At 38.0% G+C, this 19690-nt stretch overlaps 2 protein-coding genes across 2 annotated transcripts; both read left to right on the forward strand.

Annotated features, from left to right (window-relative positions):
* Nucleotides 1–2119: 2119 nt before the first annotated feature.
* TAAR2 (trace amine associated receptor 2) lies at nt 2120–3148 on the forward strand. Its single transcript, XM_026048221.1, has one exon. The coding sequence runs from the start codon at nt 2120–2122 to the stop codon at nt 3146–3148; it is 1029 nt and encodes a 342-aa protein (XP_025904006.1).
* Nucleotides 3149–13133: 9985 nt separating this feature from the next.
* Nucleotides 13134–14129, forward strand: LOC112954926 (trace amine-associated receptor 5-like). Its single transcript, XM_026048202.1, has one exon. The coding sequence runs from the start codon at nt 13134–13136 to the stop codon at nt 14127–14129; it is 996 nt and encodes a 331-aa protein (XP_025903987.1).
* Nucleotides 14130–19690: the final 5561 nt, after the last annotated feature.

The raw sequence follows: 19690 nt of genomic DNA on the forward strand, positions 1-19690 counted from the left end.
CTTAGTTAATCAAAGAAAGAAAAAATGCTGTCTGCCCCGTTTTTATAACTTACTGTACTTTCCATTCTGTAAGAGTCCTAGCTACCTTGTGCTGGATAACAACCGTTCACAATGGACAGAATGCATCGTCAACACATCTCTAAAATGTTTGACTGTCTAACTCTGATCTCCGAAGACTTAATTTATTCACAGTAAGAGTGAATTCATTTTGTCTTTTCTTGTGAGAAAGTAAATACTACCTTTTCTGTTTTTTTTTTTTCTTTATAAATAACATAATGTCCAAAAAGTAGATGACAAATTTTTCTATAGAAACAGCTCTCTTAATCTGCTACTCTTTGTCCTTGATCTATGGCGGAGTTTTTCTTTTTCATGGAATCTGTGGATAAAGTCAGCATGACGAATACTATTGTTGCATCCTATTAAAYTATACAATAGTAATCTTTAAAAAGATTATATTTCACTTTTGTGAAAGTAGGGCTGGTAATTATTCAAAAATATTRTAGTTAGAATGGATTGTTCACTGAAATATACAAGAAATATAACATCTTTCCCATATTTCACATTTTTTTGGCTTCTCCTTTCAAAGACTATTTCTTATATGACTTGTATCTAGATTAAGTCACCAAAATAGTTCTCCTGTACATGAGGGTAAATGAATTAATAGAAGAAACAAAAATAATGGACTTGGGAATAGAGACATTTGTCTTTGTTTACCTCCTGTAGATGTACCCCCCCCCTAAATTATATACATCATTCTTATCTGAAAATCTCTTGAGACCAAAATGCAATATCATAAAAGAAAAGTCTTTTGCTGCCTTTCATTACTCTGTGCAAAATTTCAAAGACAGTGCTCTGCCTTCTGCAGATATTCTACTTTTGCAGGACAATAACAAAAAAGGAAAACATCTACTTAAAGAATCTAATTGATGCTTTGTGCATTCTATTTTTCCTTGTAGAGTTTGTAATATATATTGCAAAACCAGATACAGGTAGGCTAGCCTGTAAAAAAGACTGTCTAGCATACTTTTTTTTTAAGGTCTTTTGACGCCCTATTTTTGTATTTTCATTTTAGTGTGATAATTAACAAAAGAAAACAAATGACTAATCTGCTCCCCAAATTCCTTCGGGGTGGTTAAATGGCAGAAGAGCATCTCTGCTTCTATTTCTAAATTTACTCTTAATCCAAAACTTGTGAACAGGAAGAGAAGTTGAAGAAATGAGGCAGATAAAGGGATTTTTTCTGACTTTTGAAAGTAATCAGTAGTGTATTAATTTATAAATATGACAGCTGGAACACAGTCTGTTACAGGGGAGACGACTGAATCCATCTCCACTCCTTTTCAGTCAGTGGAATTACACTCATACAAGACAAGGGTATATGTAGGGAATCTAGGTACTATTTGTTACGAAGCTGGTTTTTACAACCAATTTCCATCATCTATGTTCGTAGCTGGTACTTTATAATCTAACAAAGATGAGTTTAGCATCATAAATAATTTGGAAATTGGAGTTTTGAAAGGTCATTTTTCGACTCTTACAATCAGAATTTGGTTACAGCTCATTAGCTGAAATTTCCAGGAAAACCAAGTTATGTGAGCTGGCATAATGTTTCTTTTATTGAAGATCAAAATTTCAAGTTTGAAGAGGTAAATAAATCCTATATGATGTTCACAGTGAGATGACTTCAGGAGTTGCTTCCTCCCTGCAGCAAATGGATAATATTGTTATATACAAAAGCCAAGCGCCAGATTTTACCAAACTTTTTTAACGCTACAGAATTCACAAAATGAAATTGGAATTTTCATACCATTCCCTTAATTTGGGAGATAATTATGTTTACTTTGAACTACTTTATTTAAAATATTTGCAATGAATTTTCTAATAGCTTCCAGTTTCCAGCTTTCATGTACTACTACAGAAATAATGTGTCAAAATTGTTCCTTATTTAAGTCAGTAGGAAGATTTTCTCTGAATTAGCTAGCTCTAGTTTAATTCAGAGTTTTGACTAACTTTATGATGCATTCTCATGCTAGGATTTGGAATCTTTTGGAAACACATGAAAACTGAACTAGTTTATGGAATCGTGTCTCCTGTAGAAAAAGCTGATAGAAGATTGACTATGTTTTCTCCTAATATATCAAGGGAAACGACTGATTGCTCTGCGTTTGGAAATAGGTCCTGTCCTGAGTCCTCGAGGTCACCAGGAGTCCAAGGGGTAATGTRTCTATTTATGACGGGAATTTTCCTTCTCACTGTCTTAGGAAATCTGGCCGTAATCATTTCCATCTCATATTTCAAGTGGCTTCACTCTGCGACCAATTTGCTCATCCTGTCCATGGCTGTCACAGATTTCCTACTGGGCTTCACYGTTATGCCCTTCAGCATGGTTAGGTCTGTGAAGAACTGCTGGTACTTCGGGATCACATTCTGCAAAATCCATTACAGCGTTGACATGATGCTCTGCTTAGCTTCCATCTTCCACCTTTGCTCCATTGCTATTGATCGTTTTTATGCAATCTGCCATCCTTTACATTACTCCAGCRTGATGACTGCCACTGCTATAATACAAATAATAGTAGTATGCTGGTCGGTGCCTGCTGCATTTGCTTTTGGGGTGGTTTTCTCAGAAGCTTATGCTGCTGGAATAGAGGRCTATGAAAATTTGGTTAAATGCTCAAATTTGTGTCCACTTGTTTTCAACAAAGTGTGGGGCACTATTTTATTTACAGTGGGTTTATTTGCTCCTGGTTGTATTATGGTAGGGATTTATGCTAGAATTTTTGTAGTTTCCCAAAAGCACAGAGGTGCAGTATTCCAGGCACACAATCACAGCAAAGGTGTTGCGAAAAATCTGAGTAAAGATAGGAAAGCTGCCAAGACACTGAGTATAGTTATGCTGGGTTTCTTAATATGCTGGTTTCCTTGTTTTTTCTCCATATTAGTCGATCCGTTTTTGAATTTCTCTACTCCTTTACCTTTGTTTGATGCTCTAACCTGGCTCGGTTATTTCAATTCTTTCTGTAATCCACTAATATATGGTTTATATTATCCATGGTTTCAGAAAGCACTTAAATATATTTTAAAGGGTAAAATATTCAACCCACATTTTCGCACGGCAAAGCTTTTCTCTGAAGATGAATCACAGTAAAATATTCTACTACTGATATCTACTCTAAAAAACACAGGGAATTAATAGATTACTGAATATTCATGTTTCAGGAAAGACAATCTGAAATGCACAATAGGAATACAAGGCTTAGCACTGTAGAATTATCTTGCCAAATATTGCATTTAAAAATAAGACTAATTATTTTGATATTTATATATATTTACCTTCTGTGGTAAATCTTAGTGCTTTGATGGTGTTTTAGAAGTTGGAATCTTTCTATAATCCATTAATGTCTTAAGGTTTGATTTCAGAAGATGTTTACATATGACCCACAAACTCAACTTTTTAATGACTAATTTTGTACACATGCATTAAATCTTTTTTATGTTCACTATAAATAATCTCTTAGGCAGAATACATGACCTACTAATTAGGGTGACACTTCRTGTACCCTTTTTCATCGGGGATATTTATAGTTGTATGAAGTTTGCTATTATTACCTAAACARATAGATTGTGAGTGTAATTTTGGCTTAAATTTGAAGGGATTTTTTTCCCCTGAAATCAACAGAATCAGGATTTCAGCCCTCAGCATGGGAAATATTCCAGCACATTCTTGTGCAATCTTAATTTATATGCCAGGCTCCAGATAATACAAACTATTCTTGTTGAAAACTCACCCAAGATTCATCCCACCAAACTTTACCACTGATCTGAAGTCTCTAATCCCACTTCTTGCACTGTTCCACTCTCTCCAAAGTCAGCACAAAGTAACTGTAAGAGTTTAGACCAGGTATGTCCTTCAAGTAAGATGGGCTGATCTGCCGCCATTGACTGCAGCTATGGTGGTTGGACTAGTAAAAGCACTCATATGTTTGTTTGATTACTGGTCGATCACATTGATGCTGGCATATAATACCAGTCACAGCAGGCCATATTCTTTGCTGGAAAGTTTTTAGTGTATTTCTGACAATGGAAGCACATTCTGTTTTGGGTCTGGAACTCCTTGTTTGAGAGTAAGGAGAGAGTAAGGAGAAAGGCTGATTGTGTGAGTGTAAAATTCTCATCTTTCTTAACAAAAAATACAAAGACCAAAGCCTTTAATGYAAATATTTTCTCCACATGTAAGGACCACCAGCCAATATTCTAGCTGATATTTCTGTCTTAATGTCATTRCCTATTAAGTATTCATGTCCACATTTAAGCATTTCTGAAACATGTTCCATAATTCCTACCTGGTGACATGTAATGCAGTCAGAGAYATTTTAAATAGTGGTTGAATTGACATAGGGCATAAATCATTTACATTCATCCCAATATGTTGCATATCCTAGAAAGACAACTTTTCTGATCTGCAAATCCTTACATAACAATCTGTGAGACTTCAGTGTTTGATGTCCAATGTKTGTCCTTGGATGTTAAAAGAGCATTTACCTCCTAGTCAGACACAATACCCAATCTGTAGTGTGTAGCCGGATTGGTTCTACTGGAACAAGTTTTCTAGTCAAGTTTTCCTGCATATCCATCAGAAAATAAGAAGGAATCATGTTGGAAGATTTGAATGATTGAATCATGCTGGAATCATTTTATTTTGTTGCATATTGGTCAAACAGGGAGAGCTAGAGGACATTTATTGTTTGATTTGGGACTGTAGGATTTGGTTCCTCCATGACATTGCAAGATGCTGTTCTATTTCACACTGTGGTAGACTTGAGGTCTTCTGCCTTGCACAAAACCTACAGCTGCTGAATAACATGCAGCTCTGCAGCCCATACTTTCTGGTGCTCAGGAGAAGTGGAGTGCATTTGTTTTCTGCAATGACATGTTCACTATATTCAATTCCACAGGATACACCATTTATATTCAAATGCAMACACTACAGATCTCTTCAATGATTCCTCTCTTGAAATACTATTTCAAGGTTTTTTCCTATATTCATGTTAACACAGTAATCTATTTTTTTCAATATATGATGTGAACAATTTTAGCACAAATTCTATTCTTTGTCAGATCCAGACTATATTCATCTCCTTAGGATAGCAATTGGAAGTCTTTGAAAGTTTGGACTTTTATCTTCTTACCATGGCAGATTCCAGCAGGAGCTAATGTTGCCCCTTGAGTACATCTCTGCTTTCCTTGATTCGGGAGGAAGCTCAAGCTGTCATATCCAGGTGGGCACTTTGGCCAAGGAGCATCCTCCTTGGCTCTCCTGCTCCAGGACTTCTCACTTCAGATGCACAGGGTGGCAAGACACACTGAGGAGCATCCCAGTCAGCTTATCCAGATGTGCCCTCATTTTTGTTCTATCCCTAATAGCAACAAGCAGAGCRGTCTTCAGATTCAGTGATTTTTATTTAAATGACTACTATTCTCTCTTTTTTTTTTTTCCTTAGAATGATTTGCAACTCAGCAAGGTAAAGGTTCATACAGTGCCTGCTAGTGGTGAGAATACTGTAAATTCACCTTTTTTTTTTTCCTTTTGAACGTTTGTGTCACTGCCTAAACTGTCTGAAAGGTTTTCCTACCCCCTTGTGGAGTCCACAAGCAAGAGCAGCTTTAAAGATAATGGTCGATGGCATCTAAGACTTGCTGTTATTTATGCAGTGTAAAACAAACAGATAAATAAAATGACATAAATGACAATAAAGAACAGACAGACTGAATGAAACAGTGTTTCCCTATGCTGTATGGAAGCATGTGCATCTTGTAAAGTCATGTGAGAAAAAAAAAAAGACAAATAGAAGAAATATTGTGTTGAAAGTAATAAAAATGTTCTAATGAGTCTGCCAAAGGATAATAGAGGGTAGTAGGAAAGTATAATTTTCGTATTAAAGGATATTATCATGTCATAAAAATTCTTGAATACCTGAGCAGCACATAAAATACAAATGAGTGCAAATTGTCTGGCTAAACAGTCCATGCAATTTACCATGACAGAGCAAATATACTTTCACCTTTACAAGCCACCTGCACAGTCCATGCACAGATCCCGTTCTGTGCATCAGCTAACTAAAATTGAGACAGCAGAAGCAACAGGATCACAAATATTTTATTTTGAAATATTTTTCATTTATAATAACTGTAAACCAAGAGCCAGGAGTCTGAAACAATGATTGCTGTAAAATTAGTTTTATTCTACAATAAAGAATGTTGTTCCCAGGCTCCCCAGATCCCTGAGCGCYGCTGACATGGAGCTAGCTGCAGCAACACACCTGAGAGCCAGATTGTGCCCCATCTTCCTTCAGTTCAGGTGCTGACTGATAGAAATGATACACCTGCATGGCTCTCCAGGCCTGATGGAACTGTGCAGCTGTGATGCTTTCAGGGTGTTTCTGAAGATATAAAGATGCATTTTAATTTAATAAAGAGAGTCAAGATTTCATTTGGAGAAGGAACTGTGTGGTTAGACATATCCCTGCTTTTCTCATTTTATCAATGATCTAAAAAAAAAAAAAAAAGACACCATTTTTCCTTACGGGAACTGCTTAAGCAGTTTTGGCTTTATCTGTTTTTCTTCCCCAGGATTGCCTGTGCTGTAGCACTTTGGAGAGTATTTCTTCTTGTGCTCCAAACCATGACTTCATCCTCCAAACCATGACTTCATCCACCATCTCTGGTTCTCACAGCTTGAACAGTATTTCTTTAACTTTGTTAACATTTTAAGGGCTAGAAGTGCAGAATAAACCACTGAAGGTCTAGGAATGCAAGACCTTCATCTTTGCCTCTGTATTATGAACATGTGCATGGGTGCAAGGTGATGCATGGGTGGCATCACCTTGTTTGCACGATGGAGAAAAATTTCTGTTTTGCTTCCACTTGTCATTTCAAGAAATTCACTCCCCCACCAAATTTCTTGTCTATTCCTCAGTCATAACTGTCTTTTTGTTAGTTTCATATTATGCTTTATACCACATCCAGATGTTCCAAATCATTCTGATATCCTGGAGATTTCTTCTGCTGGCCCATACATGTCATGGCAAATTGCTGTGCATCACCTCTTTTCTGTTTTCCCTCTCTTGCCTGTTACTACACTGCTATTGTAATTATTCTACCAAAATGACCATCCCTACTATGAAAGCATTTTTCTTAGGTAGCTCATTATTTTTACTCCTGTTTGCCTTTAGTATAGTTTTCTCAAAGCTAAGTGATAATGCTGTGGCATCCATTGTTTTCTAGTAGCACATCCCGTAWATTTTCTGCAGCAGGAAAACATTTCAGAAAAAATATTAAAATTCTCTATGTGTCACAGTAAGAAGCAAGAACCAAATTTCTCTCAAGAAACAGATTGAAGTAATAAAACCTCTATTATAATCAGGACTTACCTGATGTTTGCTTTCTGCCTCTATTTCTATAACAGTCAATCTTTTTATTAGATTTTCAACGCCTTGTACAATGTCTTCTTCTGGCTAGATTATTTTAATTGGCAATACAAGCATTTCTGGTTTAGTTTATTCTTTGTTTCAAGAAACATTTTGATTTTAATTTAGTCATGGAAGCGTAACCTTCAGACTCTCCTACTCTTAGTATATCTTCTAGCATCCCCCTGTAAAAAAGTGTTTAAGCTGTTGCATGCTGTATAAATGAATTAACACTCACAGGAATTACTTCCAGAAACATTTGAAAATATTTATGTGGTTGTTTTTTTGTCTTTGCAATATTGTAAAGATAAATGCAATGTCTTTACAAAATCTTTATAATAGGCCAACACAGTGGCATACACTATCAAATAAGATAGTATGTAACACATGGCTGAACTTAAATTCAGAAAGACAGTAAAATACCCTAGCGGATTTTGTTTAGGAAATGGCAAATCATACTGGCAAAATGTACAGGATGCATTGCCCATATTCTCTGCTGTGTGCACAGAGGCACAAGTTATGATGCATCACTTTGGTAACCACACTAAAGAATCARTTGTGTGGAAGGCCAGTGTGAATGCTCAATTTTAAGCTGCAGAATTCAAGCATGAGGTAACTATTTAGATATCACTGTCTGAAAATTAGCACCCTAGTCATGCTGAAAGTCAAACTTCCCAAGAGAACAAGGGAAGCAGAATGTTTTTTTACAGCTGAAAATTCTCCATTTAAAATAATAAAGAGGTCTTACAATAAATAGTCTCATTTAGTACCATATATGTAATCGAAATAGGCTTGTGTATATATATAATCTATACAGAGACTCTTATTCATATAATCTATCTATATATAGTCCTTACAGTCTATTGCCTGATACACTCTTACTGATATTTATTAGCTACCTTCAATTTGTTTCTATAAATGTAAGTTTCAGTCCATAACAAAAAAAATATTTTCAATGTAAGTGATTTAGGCCATGACATGACCTTTAGCTGCTGCCTGTGAACAATTGCCTATCTCTGGCTGCAGTGCCTTGCACTGCACATATGAATAACTTGTCGTGAAAATATGTTTCTATGTAAGTGGGTACATTCRTCCAGGGAAATTAAAGTTTCTTTTTTAAAAAAACAAAAGGGGGAATAAACCAAAAATAAATAAAACTGTATTACTACTACCATCTTAGAATGGGATCACATCTATCAAAGGTGTCATAAGCAAAGCTTAAGTTCTGTCTTCCTTGTCCACAGGTAGGACACCAAAGTGACAGTCAACTCATTGAGAAGCTCTGATATGTGAGGATGCAAGGAGGATGTTCATTTCCAAGGCAGCAAAACCTAAATACTCTAGCATGTCTAACATTTCTAATATTATTAAGGGCAGAAGTTGGATTTTTTGTTCCTCATTGCCTGATACAAAGTAGCAGGGATCACAGAATCACAGAATCACAGAATCACAGAATCACAGAATCACAGAATGGTTAAGGTTGGAAGGGAACACAGTCCAAGCCCCCTGCTCCAGCAGGATCACCTACAGCATGTGGCACAGGGCGGCATCCAGGTAGGTGTTGAAGACCTCCAGAGAAGGAGACTCCACAGCCTCCCTGGGCAGCCTGTGCCAGGGCTCTGTCACCCCCACAGTGAAGAAGTTCCTCCTCACATGGAGATGGAACTGCCTGTGTTGCAACTTACACCCGTTGCCCCTTGTCCTGTCACTGGAATGAATCAATATCTGATTCATATCTGGACAATGTGGTGCCTTGCATGGCAGTGTCTCCTGTCCCTTTGTTTCCTTCTACCAGTGCTAGGCAGTGCAAGAGCTCACTTTTCATTCTGAAAGCTTTAGAAATGGCTTCAGCCACTGTTTTTGTTCTTCTGAAATGAGAATCATCTGGTCCTATTAACATATTGGTTGTTTTGCTTAGCTTACTCCCACCAGACGTGTTTTGCTTGCAACAAACAACAGCTCTGGGGAAAGGCTCTAGTACTTGTACCTGTGGCACTCCTTTGCAGTCTTGGGATTACCCTTAGCAGAGTTTATTAATGAATAAGCTTCAGAGTACTCTTGAAATAAAGTATGTCATATACAGCTATCAAATGGGTATTCTGATTTTCTTTTTTTTTTTTCTTTTTTTTTTTTTTGTGATCTCTTTCACACCTCATCACTAAATATGAAATTCACCAAAAAATGCAGTTGGGATCACATTCAGCAAAATGCTTGGAAAGAAAAAAATCCTGAGCAGAAATATTTTTAATATGATGAGATATTGAAAAAGTTTCACCTTATGGTGATATTTTTTCATTTCAAAGTAGATATAAACAGGGAACAACAACAACGACGACGACAAAAAGGCATACTATAAAAGAATAACAATATCAATAAGGTGAAAGAAAATATTTTATTTTAGCTTGAGTAAGAGAGTCCAGAACTGGAAAAAGACAATGAGTTCTCTTGATTTTTAAGGTGTCAGATAAAAATTTAAATTCATTCCTCTATTCTTTTTTTGTTAGCTTTCTGAACTAAAATATTAGTTTTTTACTCCTTCCTTAATCTGGATCTTAATATCCTGGGTCTTAATCCTTCAGCTGATTATTTTGGGCAAAGATGCTACAGATGGGGACAATGCCAGTGAGTTCCAATCCCTCCATCATCAGTTCAGTTTTGTTACACATTTTAAACTATCACAGCTAGCTTATTGTGGCACTAATTGTGCCTGTAATTGAGGCACTAATTGTGCCTGTAAGAATGCTGGTCTGTACTGAATGGATGTCTGAATGCTCAGAACACAGAATACCTTCTAAGGGCAGGAAACTGTAAAAGCAAAACCTTATTATGGACTTAATTTAAATACAGTTCTATCACTCTTTAGTAGTGATAAAGCACTTATATATTAATAGGCCTGCTTTTTCAGAGATGATCTCTATTCACTAGTGCAGAGGAGAGCAAAGACTACAATAAGCATGGCTGAGGATTTCAGTTTTATCCTTGCTAATCTCAATACAGGTCATTTTAGTAAGTCTATAGTCTTCTGAGACTTATATTTTATTATATTTTATTTAATCCAGACTGACTCTTTCAGATGCTGTGAACAAAAGTGTCACGGCAAAAGGTCACTGATGGTGGCCTTCCTGGAAACTCTTTAATCCTTTGAAACTCTCTCTGTTCTCTGCTAATAAACTCAAGCTGTGTAGCACATTCAACATAAATTCACTTTGGGAACATGTTCATCACTTTGGTCTGAAAAAAATAGATGTGCAAGAGMAGGAATATAAAATATAGAAAGAATGAAAACTAGTAAAAATGGCAGAGCAGCAAGGACATAAACCCTATTATTAGTATCAAGAACTACCTAAAATCCTTTGACAATCTTAATATTAAATGATAATTTATTAAAATGTGGAAATAGAAGAACAAAAAGCAAGCATTTTCAATTTTTATGGCAAGTCTCACCCTAAACCAGGTGCTTTATATAGCTATGTCCAGTCTATATTTTCTTGCATTGGGATTTTTAATAGTAAAGAAACACTACCTTAAGCTGTACAACTGGAAAAAAAAAAAAAAAAAAAAACTCAAAATAACTTGCTTTTACAAATATTCTAAAATTTGCATTATAAAGCTATTTCTTATGTCCCTTTTAGAACTGAGGAAACAGTTGCAAATGTAAGGAAAACTGATGACAACTTTATCTATTTCTAGTATTAAGAAGTCAGTTCAAAGAAAACTTCCTCTTTTCCTCTTGGTGACAGCCTCTTCGCTGGGCCTCAGAAGTCTTAGGGACTTTATGTCTCAAAATCATGAAGAGAGAGAAGAGATAGGCMGCAGGTCAGTTATTAACTGGAGAGATCCAAAGTAGAGAGAACAAGACAGGTCACGTTAGAGATGCTTGCAAAGCAGATGAATTGCAGACCAGGGAAGAAAGCAGCCAAGCTCTGCAGCCYGTACGATAGGAGACCTTCAGGAGCTGGCATGTTGCTGAGGACAGGAGTGGAGCAGGGGACAGGAGTGGAGGAGGGGACAGGAGTGGAGGATCTGTGCCTCTGCAAAACATCCTCTGAGAAGTGAGGAGTAATTTTTAAAATGGTCTCCAATGAGAGATCTGGGGATTTCCTGAGTGATATTGGTCTTATTTGAGTGCTAATGCCCAAKATCCTATTATAGACAGACATTTCCACTGCTGGAGAAGGTCCTTCATCAAAGAAACATCACCAAATTGCCAGGGTGGTAGGATTACTGTACATGTCTCTCTATACTAATTTATTAAAGGATGGAAATGGGAACTGCTACAGATAAAAAAGAAAAATTTGGGAGCAGTGGATGTGACTCATTTTAGCAGGGAAGGCCTCTGTGTTGTGGTGGTCAGTAGCTCCCCTGTATGAGCTGGTATTAGCTGTTTATATTTTGGGAATATCCAAAGGAAGAAAATTAGACTAACCCTCAAAAAAGTCTTTGGAGCTTTGACAACAGCTGAGCATGTGTGTTTAAGTATCTTATTTGAAAATGGCATTTTTGCCAAATAAACAACAGTGTTTATGCCCCTAAGGTAAATCACCCATCTATGGGGACTCTTCGTACATCTGGGTTATATAAAGTGTTGACTGATCTCATGCTTTCCATGTAGGAGATAGACATGTGCTTGGAAGAGAGTTTCAATCCATTTCAGTACAGCTGAATGCACAAGTATTTCACTGTAAGTATTTCTGGCTTAAAATCTCATGGAAACGTAATTAGGAAAGATTTACAATTTGTTGTTGTTGGGATAGATGGGAAAGTAGAAATAATTTCAAGCTATTATTCCAGACATTTCAAGAAAAATAGAATATGTACAAGAAAATATTGTGTACRTAACTGTAGCTGTCTTACTAAAAATCATATAGTTCAATTTTCTGTTCTATCAAGCCATTATAAACCTTTAATATCTTACAGTTATGGTTGAAACTTAAATGTCACTGTCTTAAGTAAAAAGTAGTGGTGATATTTGGGACATACAGTTTTACTATCTTCTCTCCTGTATATTTACATGCCATCAACACAATGGATATCCATGCGTTTTTGTTGCAGTAAGAAATTACTTATTTTATAGTAATCACTGCAGATCTTCTGCTTAATAAAAAGAATCATTACTAAATGGGAATTTAATTTCCAGAGAAATTCACAAGAATTGGTGTACTATTATACTGGAGTCAGCTTTAAAATCCCTTAATGAGCTTTCTCTTGCAATGACTGCTAGTCAGCACTGTTATTTTTTCTTCTAAGGCAGAACTTGTCTTTATTTACTGCTTGCTCACACATCTCCATTTGCTGTGGTTTTTTTAAGCACTACTAACATGACTGGTTGAAGAAATCCAAATCAAAAATATAAAAAGTGGTACCATAAAAATCGAATGCAGTGRTCTGGTCTGAAACTACTTTACTTTGATAGAATTATAACACAGGTAAAATAGCTTTGTTTTTCCTTGAACAATAGAAACTGTCCAACAGCTCTAATGAAAATGTTTGATTAAAAGATGCATCTCTCCTTCTAATGTGCCTTTTCATTACCTTTTTCAGGTAGTCATCTGGCATCTCTGCTACAAGCTGAGTCCTTTTCCAGGTTTGTTGGAATCCTGGAAAGGGTCCTGCAGACCTGGGAAGGCTGAAGTGATCTCAGCCCCAGGACCTGGCCCAGGAGAGGGGATGATCCCTGTGTTTTGCTATGAGGCAAATGGCTCCTGCTTTCGGACCCTGCACCCTTTTGGGATCCAGGTGGCCATTTATGTGGTCTGTGCGCTGGGCATGTTGCTCACGGTGCTGGGGAACCTGCTCGTGGTCATTGTGGTTTCCCATTTCAAAGCCCTGCACACTCCCACTAACTTCTTGCTCCTCTCCCTGGCCCTGGCTGACCTCCTCCTGGGGCTGATTGTGCTGCCCTTCAGCACGATACGATCTGTAGAGAGCTGCTGGTATTTTGGAGACGACTTCTGCAAGCTGCACACCTTCCTGGACACGGTCTTTTGCCTGACCTCCATATTTCACCTGTGCTTCATTTCCATTGACCGGCATTACGCTATCTGCGACCCTTTGCTCTACCCCACAAAGTTCACCATAAGGGTGGCCTGCATTTACATTGGGGTGGGCTGGGCAGTCCCTATGGTTTATACCTCGGTTTTCCTGTATGCCAAAGAGATCACAGAAGGGCTGGGCCATTTCTTACAGGACATGCCCTGTGTTGGTAGTTGTCAGCTGCTGTTCAACAAGCTCTGGGGTTGGTTGAATTTCCCTGTTTTCTTCTTCCCTTGCCTCATAATGATAGTTTTGTACATCAAAATATTTACCGTAGCTAACAAACAAGCCAGACTCATAAGCAACATGAATAAGAGCGTCGGGTCTCAACTGCATGTAGGAGCATCCAAGAGCGAAAGGAAAGCAGCAAAGACACTTGGGATAGCTGTAGGAATCTACCTCCTCTGCTGGTTGCCTTTTACTATTGATACCATGGTAGACAGTCTTCTAGATTTCATTACTCCCCCAGTTCTCTTTGACATCCTAATYTGGTTTGCTTACTTTAATTCTGCCTGCAATCCCTTGATCTATGTATTTTCCTATCGTTGGTTCAGGAAGGCTGCAAAATTAGTCCTAACTCAAGGAATCTTTTGTTCCAGGACTTCTACAGTAGACTTGTACCTGGAATGACCATAGCCTTCATATGCACTGTAGACAATAATGTAGGTTATGTACACAGCAAAGCATTTATGTACACAGCAAAGCATTCCTCATGAATATTATTTACTACCCAGTTAGTCAGTGTTTTTCTTCTTTCTGTTTTTCCCAAAACAATTGGCTTGAGTATATCCTGGGTTTAAATGGATGTACCATATCTTGCCTTCCAGAACACTTACTCCAGCACACATCTTATCGAACTCTTATGTTTGTTRTAATAATGCTGACAAGTGTTCAAAACACTAACCAGTTTCAGAGGAAAAACTAAAAAAGAGCCCACCCATATTGATCCCGAGATATCCTGAACTAATAGTAATCTGATTATGAACATACTTTTTTTACCACAGGCAATAACTTATTTTTAAATTAAGAAGGAGATCCTGATTTAGCAATTTACACAGGGCACATGTCTGTTTTTTAAGTACAAAAAGGCATGCAGATGCCACTGCAGGTGAGATCAAYTTTTATATTTACCAGAATCACTATAAAAAACAGATTTACCAAACCACTGGCCAACAGCAGGGTTATGCTGATATTTTTTAGATTATTGAGCTAGCATGCAGGGTTTGGCCCCTGAATCAAAGGCTGCCTCTGGGAGGTATGATCCTAAATTACTATTGTAACCCATAAAATCTTGGCCTGCTGAATGATTCATTGTAAGAAGACTTCTCCTTTCAACATCCCTGTTACCTTTCTCTGCACCTTTTCTACCTCYGTTATCCATAGTGAGTAGAAGGGCGAAGAGGGAAGACATGAACTGCACCAGGTATCYAGACTCTGGATATTAACATGATGTTATGATATTGTATGTTTAGGGTTTTTTTTTCTTTCTTTAATAATCCTAAGATTTCACATGTTGAGTTTTTTTTTCTTTTAATTTGTTTCCAAAAAGAGGAATCTAGCATATGCTTACATACTTGGGCTGAGCAGAAAATGTCAGTATAGATTATTCATTCTCTCCAGCATTTTTTATGTGTTTTTTCGGGGGGGCTAATCTTAATATTGGAGATTTCTGATAAGTTAAGGCCTCTGTTCAGCGGTGAGCTATATGATAAAATTTTGTACTATACACAACAGATTTTTTTCTGTCTCACTAGATTGTTATGCATATTTTTTTCAGAAAAAACTTTAAATAGTAGAAAGCAGAACAAATTCTCCTCTATAAAACATTAAAAGCAGCTTAGTTATTGTTATCATTATTATTATTATTATTATTATTATTATTAATGTTAATAATAATATTTATATAATGCATAATTTATATACATGCCTCCTAATAAGAGATCATTCTATTTTACAGTCAAACCTCATTTTCTGATTCACAAACACAAAAAGAGGAGGGAGCTACAGAAATCTGAATCATGCCCAATATGTATAAAACATAAAATAGGATTTTCACAGCAGATATTGYGTAAGAAATTAGTAAAATAAAATGACTAGCATGGGAGCTGCATGTTCTAATATATGTAATAAAGCAGAGAGTAAAATACTTTTCTTCTATTTTCATCATATTGGTAGTACAAATGAACTAGAGCTTCAGGATATTGTAATCAGTTCTGACAACAATTACCTGAAATCCTTTGGGATTTGTCCATAATCTTAAAATTCAGTCAGAAAATATATATATATATATATTTTAAGATATTTATTTTAAAGCACATTTAGGGAGGAAGGAGAGGAGATACAGAGGAGATGCAGTCCTTATGTGGCTTTTTTTCAGGAATTAAAGGCTCTTCTACTATTCCTCTGTCTGCTCCAGGTTGCATCAGAAGGCAAAATTGTACTGCATATGCCTGTGGACTTTCTATAGGAACGGTCCAAAACTAAGTGACCAAGCTAAACAGAGAAATGCAGAATGGGGATCGTACAGAGATTTAGATTTTACCAGAGGAATGCATATGAATTCTGTGGTATAATATCTTTGAAGGCCTACATTATGGGTTTAGTTTCAAGATTAAGACTTTTAACATTAATGTATACAGGTTGCTGTCTAGTTATGGTAAATTTCTAAGCACAGCTTATAGCAATGGCTAGTGTAGTCAGACTCTGATTGTAGTCAGTGGATATCTAGAATATGAATCAATTGCCTAGTGCCATTTATGATGCTTTAGGGAACTTTAATTTTATCTTTTTATTATATTTATGATGTCTTAAGCTTCATTTTATTTAAAATGCTTTAGGCTAGCATTTAGCTCAGACTTGCTGAGGGCCTAGTGGGACAGATCTGGGCCTATCTTAACAGCCCTCTTCACTGACACCTCCTCCTCCTGAAGTGATGGGGCCAAGGTATCTGAGAAGAGGAATTTTCATTGAGTTTCAGAGGGTTTCTTATTTATTTTGTTTTAGTATTTTCTATCAGTCCTCAAAAGACAAGGTATACACCAAAAGTGCAAGTAACTGGTGGAGATTTTCTGGTCTCCCTGCACAAGCAATGTCTTTATGGTTTTCTTTTGTCCTACAGAAATAGACGGGCCTTASTGAATTGGTTACCACTGTCTATGCACCAGCACAAGGGCAACGTGGTGACATAACATGAGGCCATCACTGGTGGCAGATCTTCAAGCTCTGCTTTTGGTGCCAATGTCAGGCTGGAACAACAGAGAGAGGGGCAGCTGAGCCAGTCAGCTAAGAGCAGTGACAGAGCAGGCACCTGAGAGGCAAGGGCTGCTGCGAGCTGCCCACGACGGCCCTCCCATTCTTCTGGTCACTCTGTTTCTCAGCAGCAGTAACTGATGCTTTACCTGCCCTCCCAGTTCCCCCGCTTTGCCTTTGGTGTCTGCTTGGTTTACAAAGTCAGACTCAGTCGTTATCCCTTTGATTGTTTTTTTCTCCGTGATTGCGAATAGCAATGACAATGAGTGTGAATTGTAGAAAAGTGATGACAAGGTTTAAAATGATAAAGCTTTGTTGCTCAACAATGACCTCATTTTTCAAAATGAAAATCTATTAGATTCTATCAGACAATTAAATCTAAGGACTTCTATGGACTAGAAGCTAACAGTTTTCCTTCTGTATATTTGTATTTCTTTACAAATGCCAATATTAAATGAAATATTGCCATTTGATTTTATGTCCTGTATAACTCCTTATCAGTTGAAATCTTGGTTTGGCTCAAGTTTGCAAGATTGTCTATTTGCRGGTACTTCTTAGTTAAAGACTAAAGGCTTTGAAATAACATACTAAATATCAGCTTCTTTCACTATGGTGGATGAAAATATAATATGATCTTGCAGAACCAAGCAGAAAGGCAAAGAAGGTTTTGAGAATAATTTTCATAGTGAATCTCGTTTTCAGAAAACATTATCAACTGATTACAGTTGGAACAATTTTTTCCCCACTCATTTAAAACTTATTTCATTAATCATCTCTGCTAGAGAATAGGTATCAGCTGAAATAACATAAAAATGGTCAGTACAGTTATTTAAACCAATAGGCTGCATAAACAATTTGGTAATATGATTAGCCCATAACCTTATTCAGGCTGGAAACCCTCTTACGTCATAGTTTTATACAGCAGCTGGTGTAAAATGAACATAATCTTGTTTCGGTTCTTTGAGATGATAGTTTAATTAAATTAGCAAGCAGAGACAATGGCAATAACAGCAATCTTCTTCATCCTAATGGAGGGCATTAATAAAAACTGCCTCAGAAAATCAGCCAGACTGCTTGCTATTTGTAGCAAATTCTAGCAACTCTGCTCTTCAAGTTTGAGATTGAGGCCCATAAATGAAATGTGATAGCAGAGAATGAAACCTGCCCAGAAGGTAAAAGCTGCACCACTTACGCAGCAACCACGGCTTGGAAAGAGGCCCCTCACTTGGGGGAGGCCTGGGCAGCCTCCCTGCCCTGTCGCAGCCACCCGGTTGGGCCACTTGCGGCACCCCCTGCTCCRCTGCTGGACCTCACATTCCCGCTGCCTAAAGGCAAGGGCGGGAGCAGGAGGAAGAAACACACGGTTGGAGAGCAGGGAGCGCCCATGGACTCAAGCACCTGTCTGTGAGGAAGGGGTGTCACAATAGCATAAACTTTCTGAGCTGTGAGCAATTGAAGATGGAGGCTATGTGGGCAACTACCAGAATTTCAGCAGTGTTTTGTCCATAAAGCACCAAGTATCTCTAGGAAAACAACTGGATACTTCTACAGCATAAGAATGAACATTGACCAATGTTTATGGTGACTGTACACTGCATTCAAGCTATAAAATAAGAGGTTTCCAAATGATGATTCACACATAAAGTATTCTCTCCGACACAGGGTCACGTCTCATTTAACCAGCAGATCTGATTCRAAATCAGATCACAAGAGATGCGTTACCTTCTGGGGAAAAACGGACTAATCTCAGGTGAGGCTTTATAAATCAAGAGTGACAAAGCTTAATCAATGGAGAGAAATGAGTCAATCAGTGTGACAAAAACGTTAAGACAGAAATCAAGGCAGGGCCCGAATTCAGAAGGGAATTACACTGTCATTAGCGCACCACCTAGTGGCATCATCCTGGATTATCTTAACTATTTAAGGAGAAAAAAAGCCCTAGGAATACAGCAGCGTGAAGGTAGTTGCTTACTAAAATGGCATATGAAAGCTAGAATGAAGGGGYACACACCAAGCCTGCAGCAAATGAAAGGATGGATGTCATCAAAATGCTTTTCTTAGTAACTTTTAACTTATAGAAATGACAAAAGAGTGGAAGAACCTTCTGTGGAGGTTCTTTCTTTCATGAACTGATGAAAGAAATGGATGCAGACACGCTAAGCTTGAAGACTACATTGYCTCTCATTTGAGCATGCTTTAAGAAACATTGTCACCTCTGTATACTTTCTGAAAAGCATAGATGCTTCAAACTTGTAAACTTCACCCGACAGCATTTGTATTTTATTTGATTTCTTCATTCGTGTTCCTAGGTTATGACATTAGTAAGGTTTTCACCGCTGACTATTTCTGCACCCCTGCAGTGCCAGAGACGTTTGCCATCGCAGAAACACGCTCCGTGGTCAGGCTCAAGGCTGGGCACAGGAGCACGCTGCCCAGTTTCCGGGCTCCTCCTGAGGCCAGGCTGGGTGTTGCCGGGAGGATTATTCCCAAGGCAGACACATATCAGGCACTGCTTGTTCTGCTGCATTTAACGCACACGGGAGCGCCTAGCAGCTCAAGCGGAGCAGCCTGCAGGGCTCTGGGGAACACCCGACCCTGTAATTTCCCCTTTGAAGACCAAGCAGGATCCAGAAACATTCCCAAGATCATCCAAAGGAACATCATGTGTCCCTTTTCCTGGGTAACGGGGCCAAGAGCACTTCGGGTGCCGCCTTTCCTGCCTCCTCCTCCCGGCACCGCACCCGACGCGCGGAACACACGGCTCCGAATTCACGTCATTTTTCCTTCCTCCAAACGTTTCCCGCCTTCTCTCTCGGCCAAATGCCGGGCGCCTCTTTGACTACAGCCTTCCAAGTGTATTTAGCATTTCCCAAAATACTTTATTTTCGCGTGCCGCACCGCGGCCTTCCAGCGCCGCCGCCACCCGGCCCGATCCCGGCCCG

The sequence above is a fragment of the Nothoprocta perdicaria genome, unplaced genomic scaffold, assembly GCF_003342845.1.
Source record: "Nothoprocta perdicaria isolate Ctin4 unplaced genomic scaffold, notPer1 scaffold_52, whole genome shotgun sequence".
In the NCBI taxonomy this organism is placed as follows: Eukaryota; Metazoa; Chordata; class Aves; order Tinamiformes; family Tinamidae; genus Nothoprocta; species Nothoprocta perdicaria.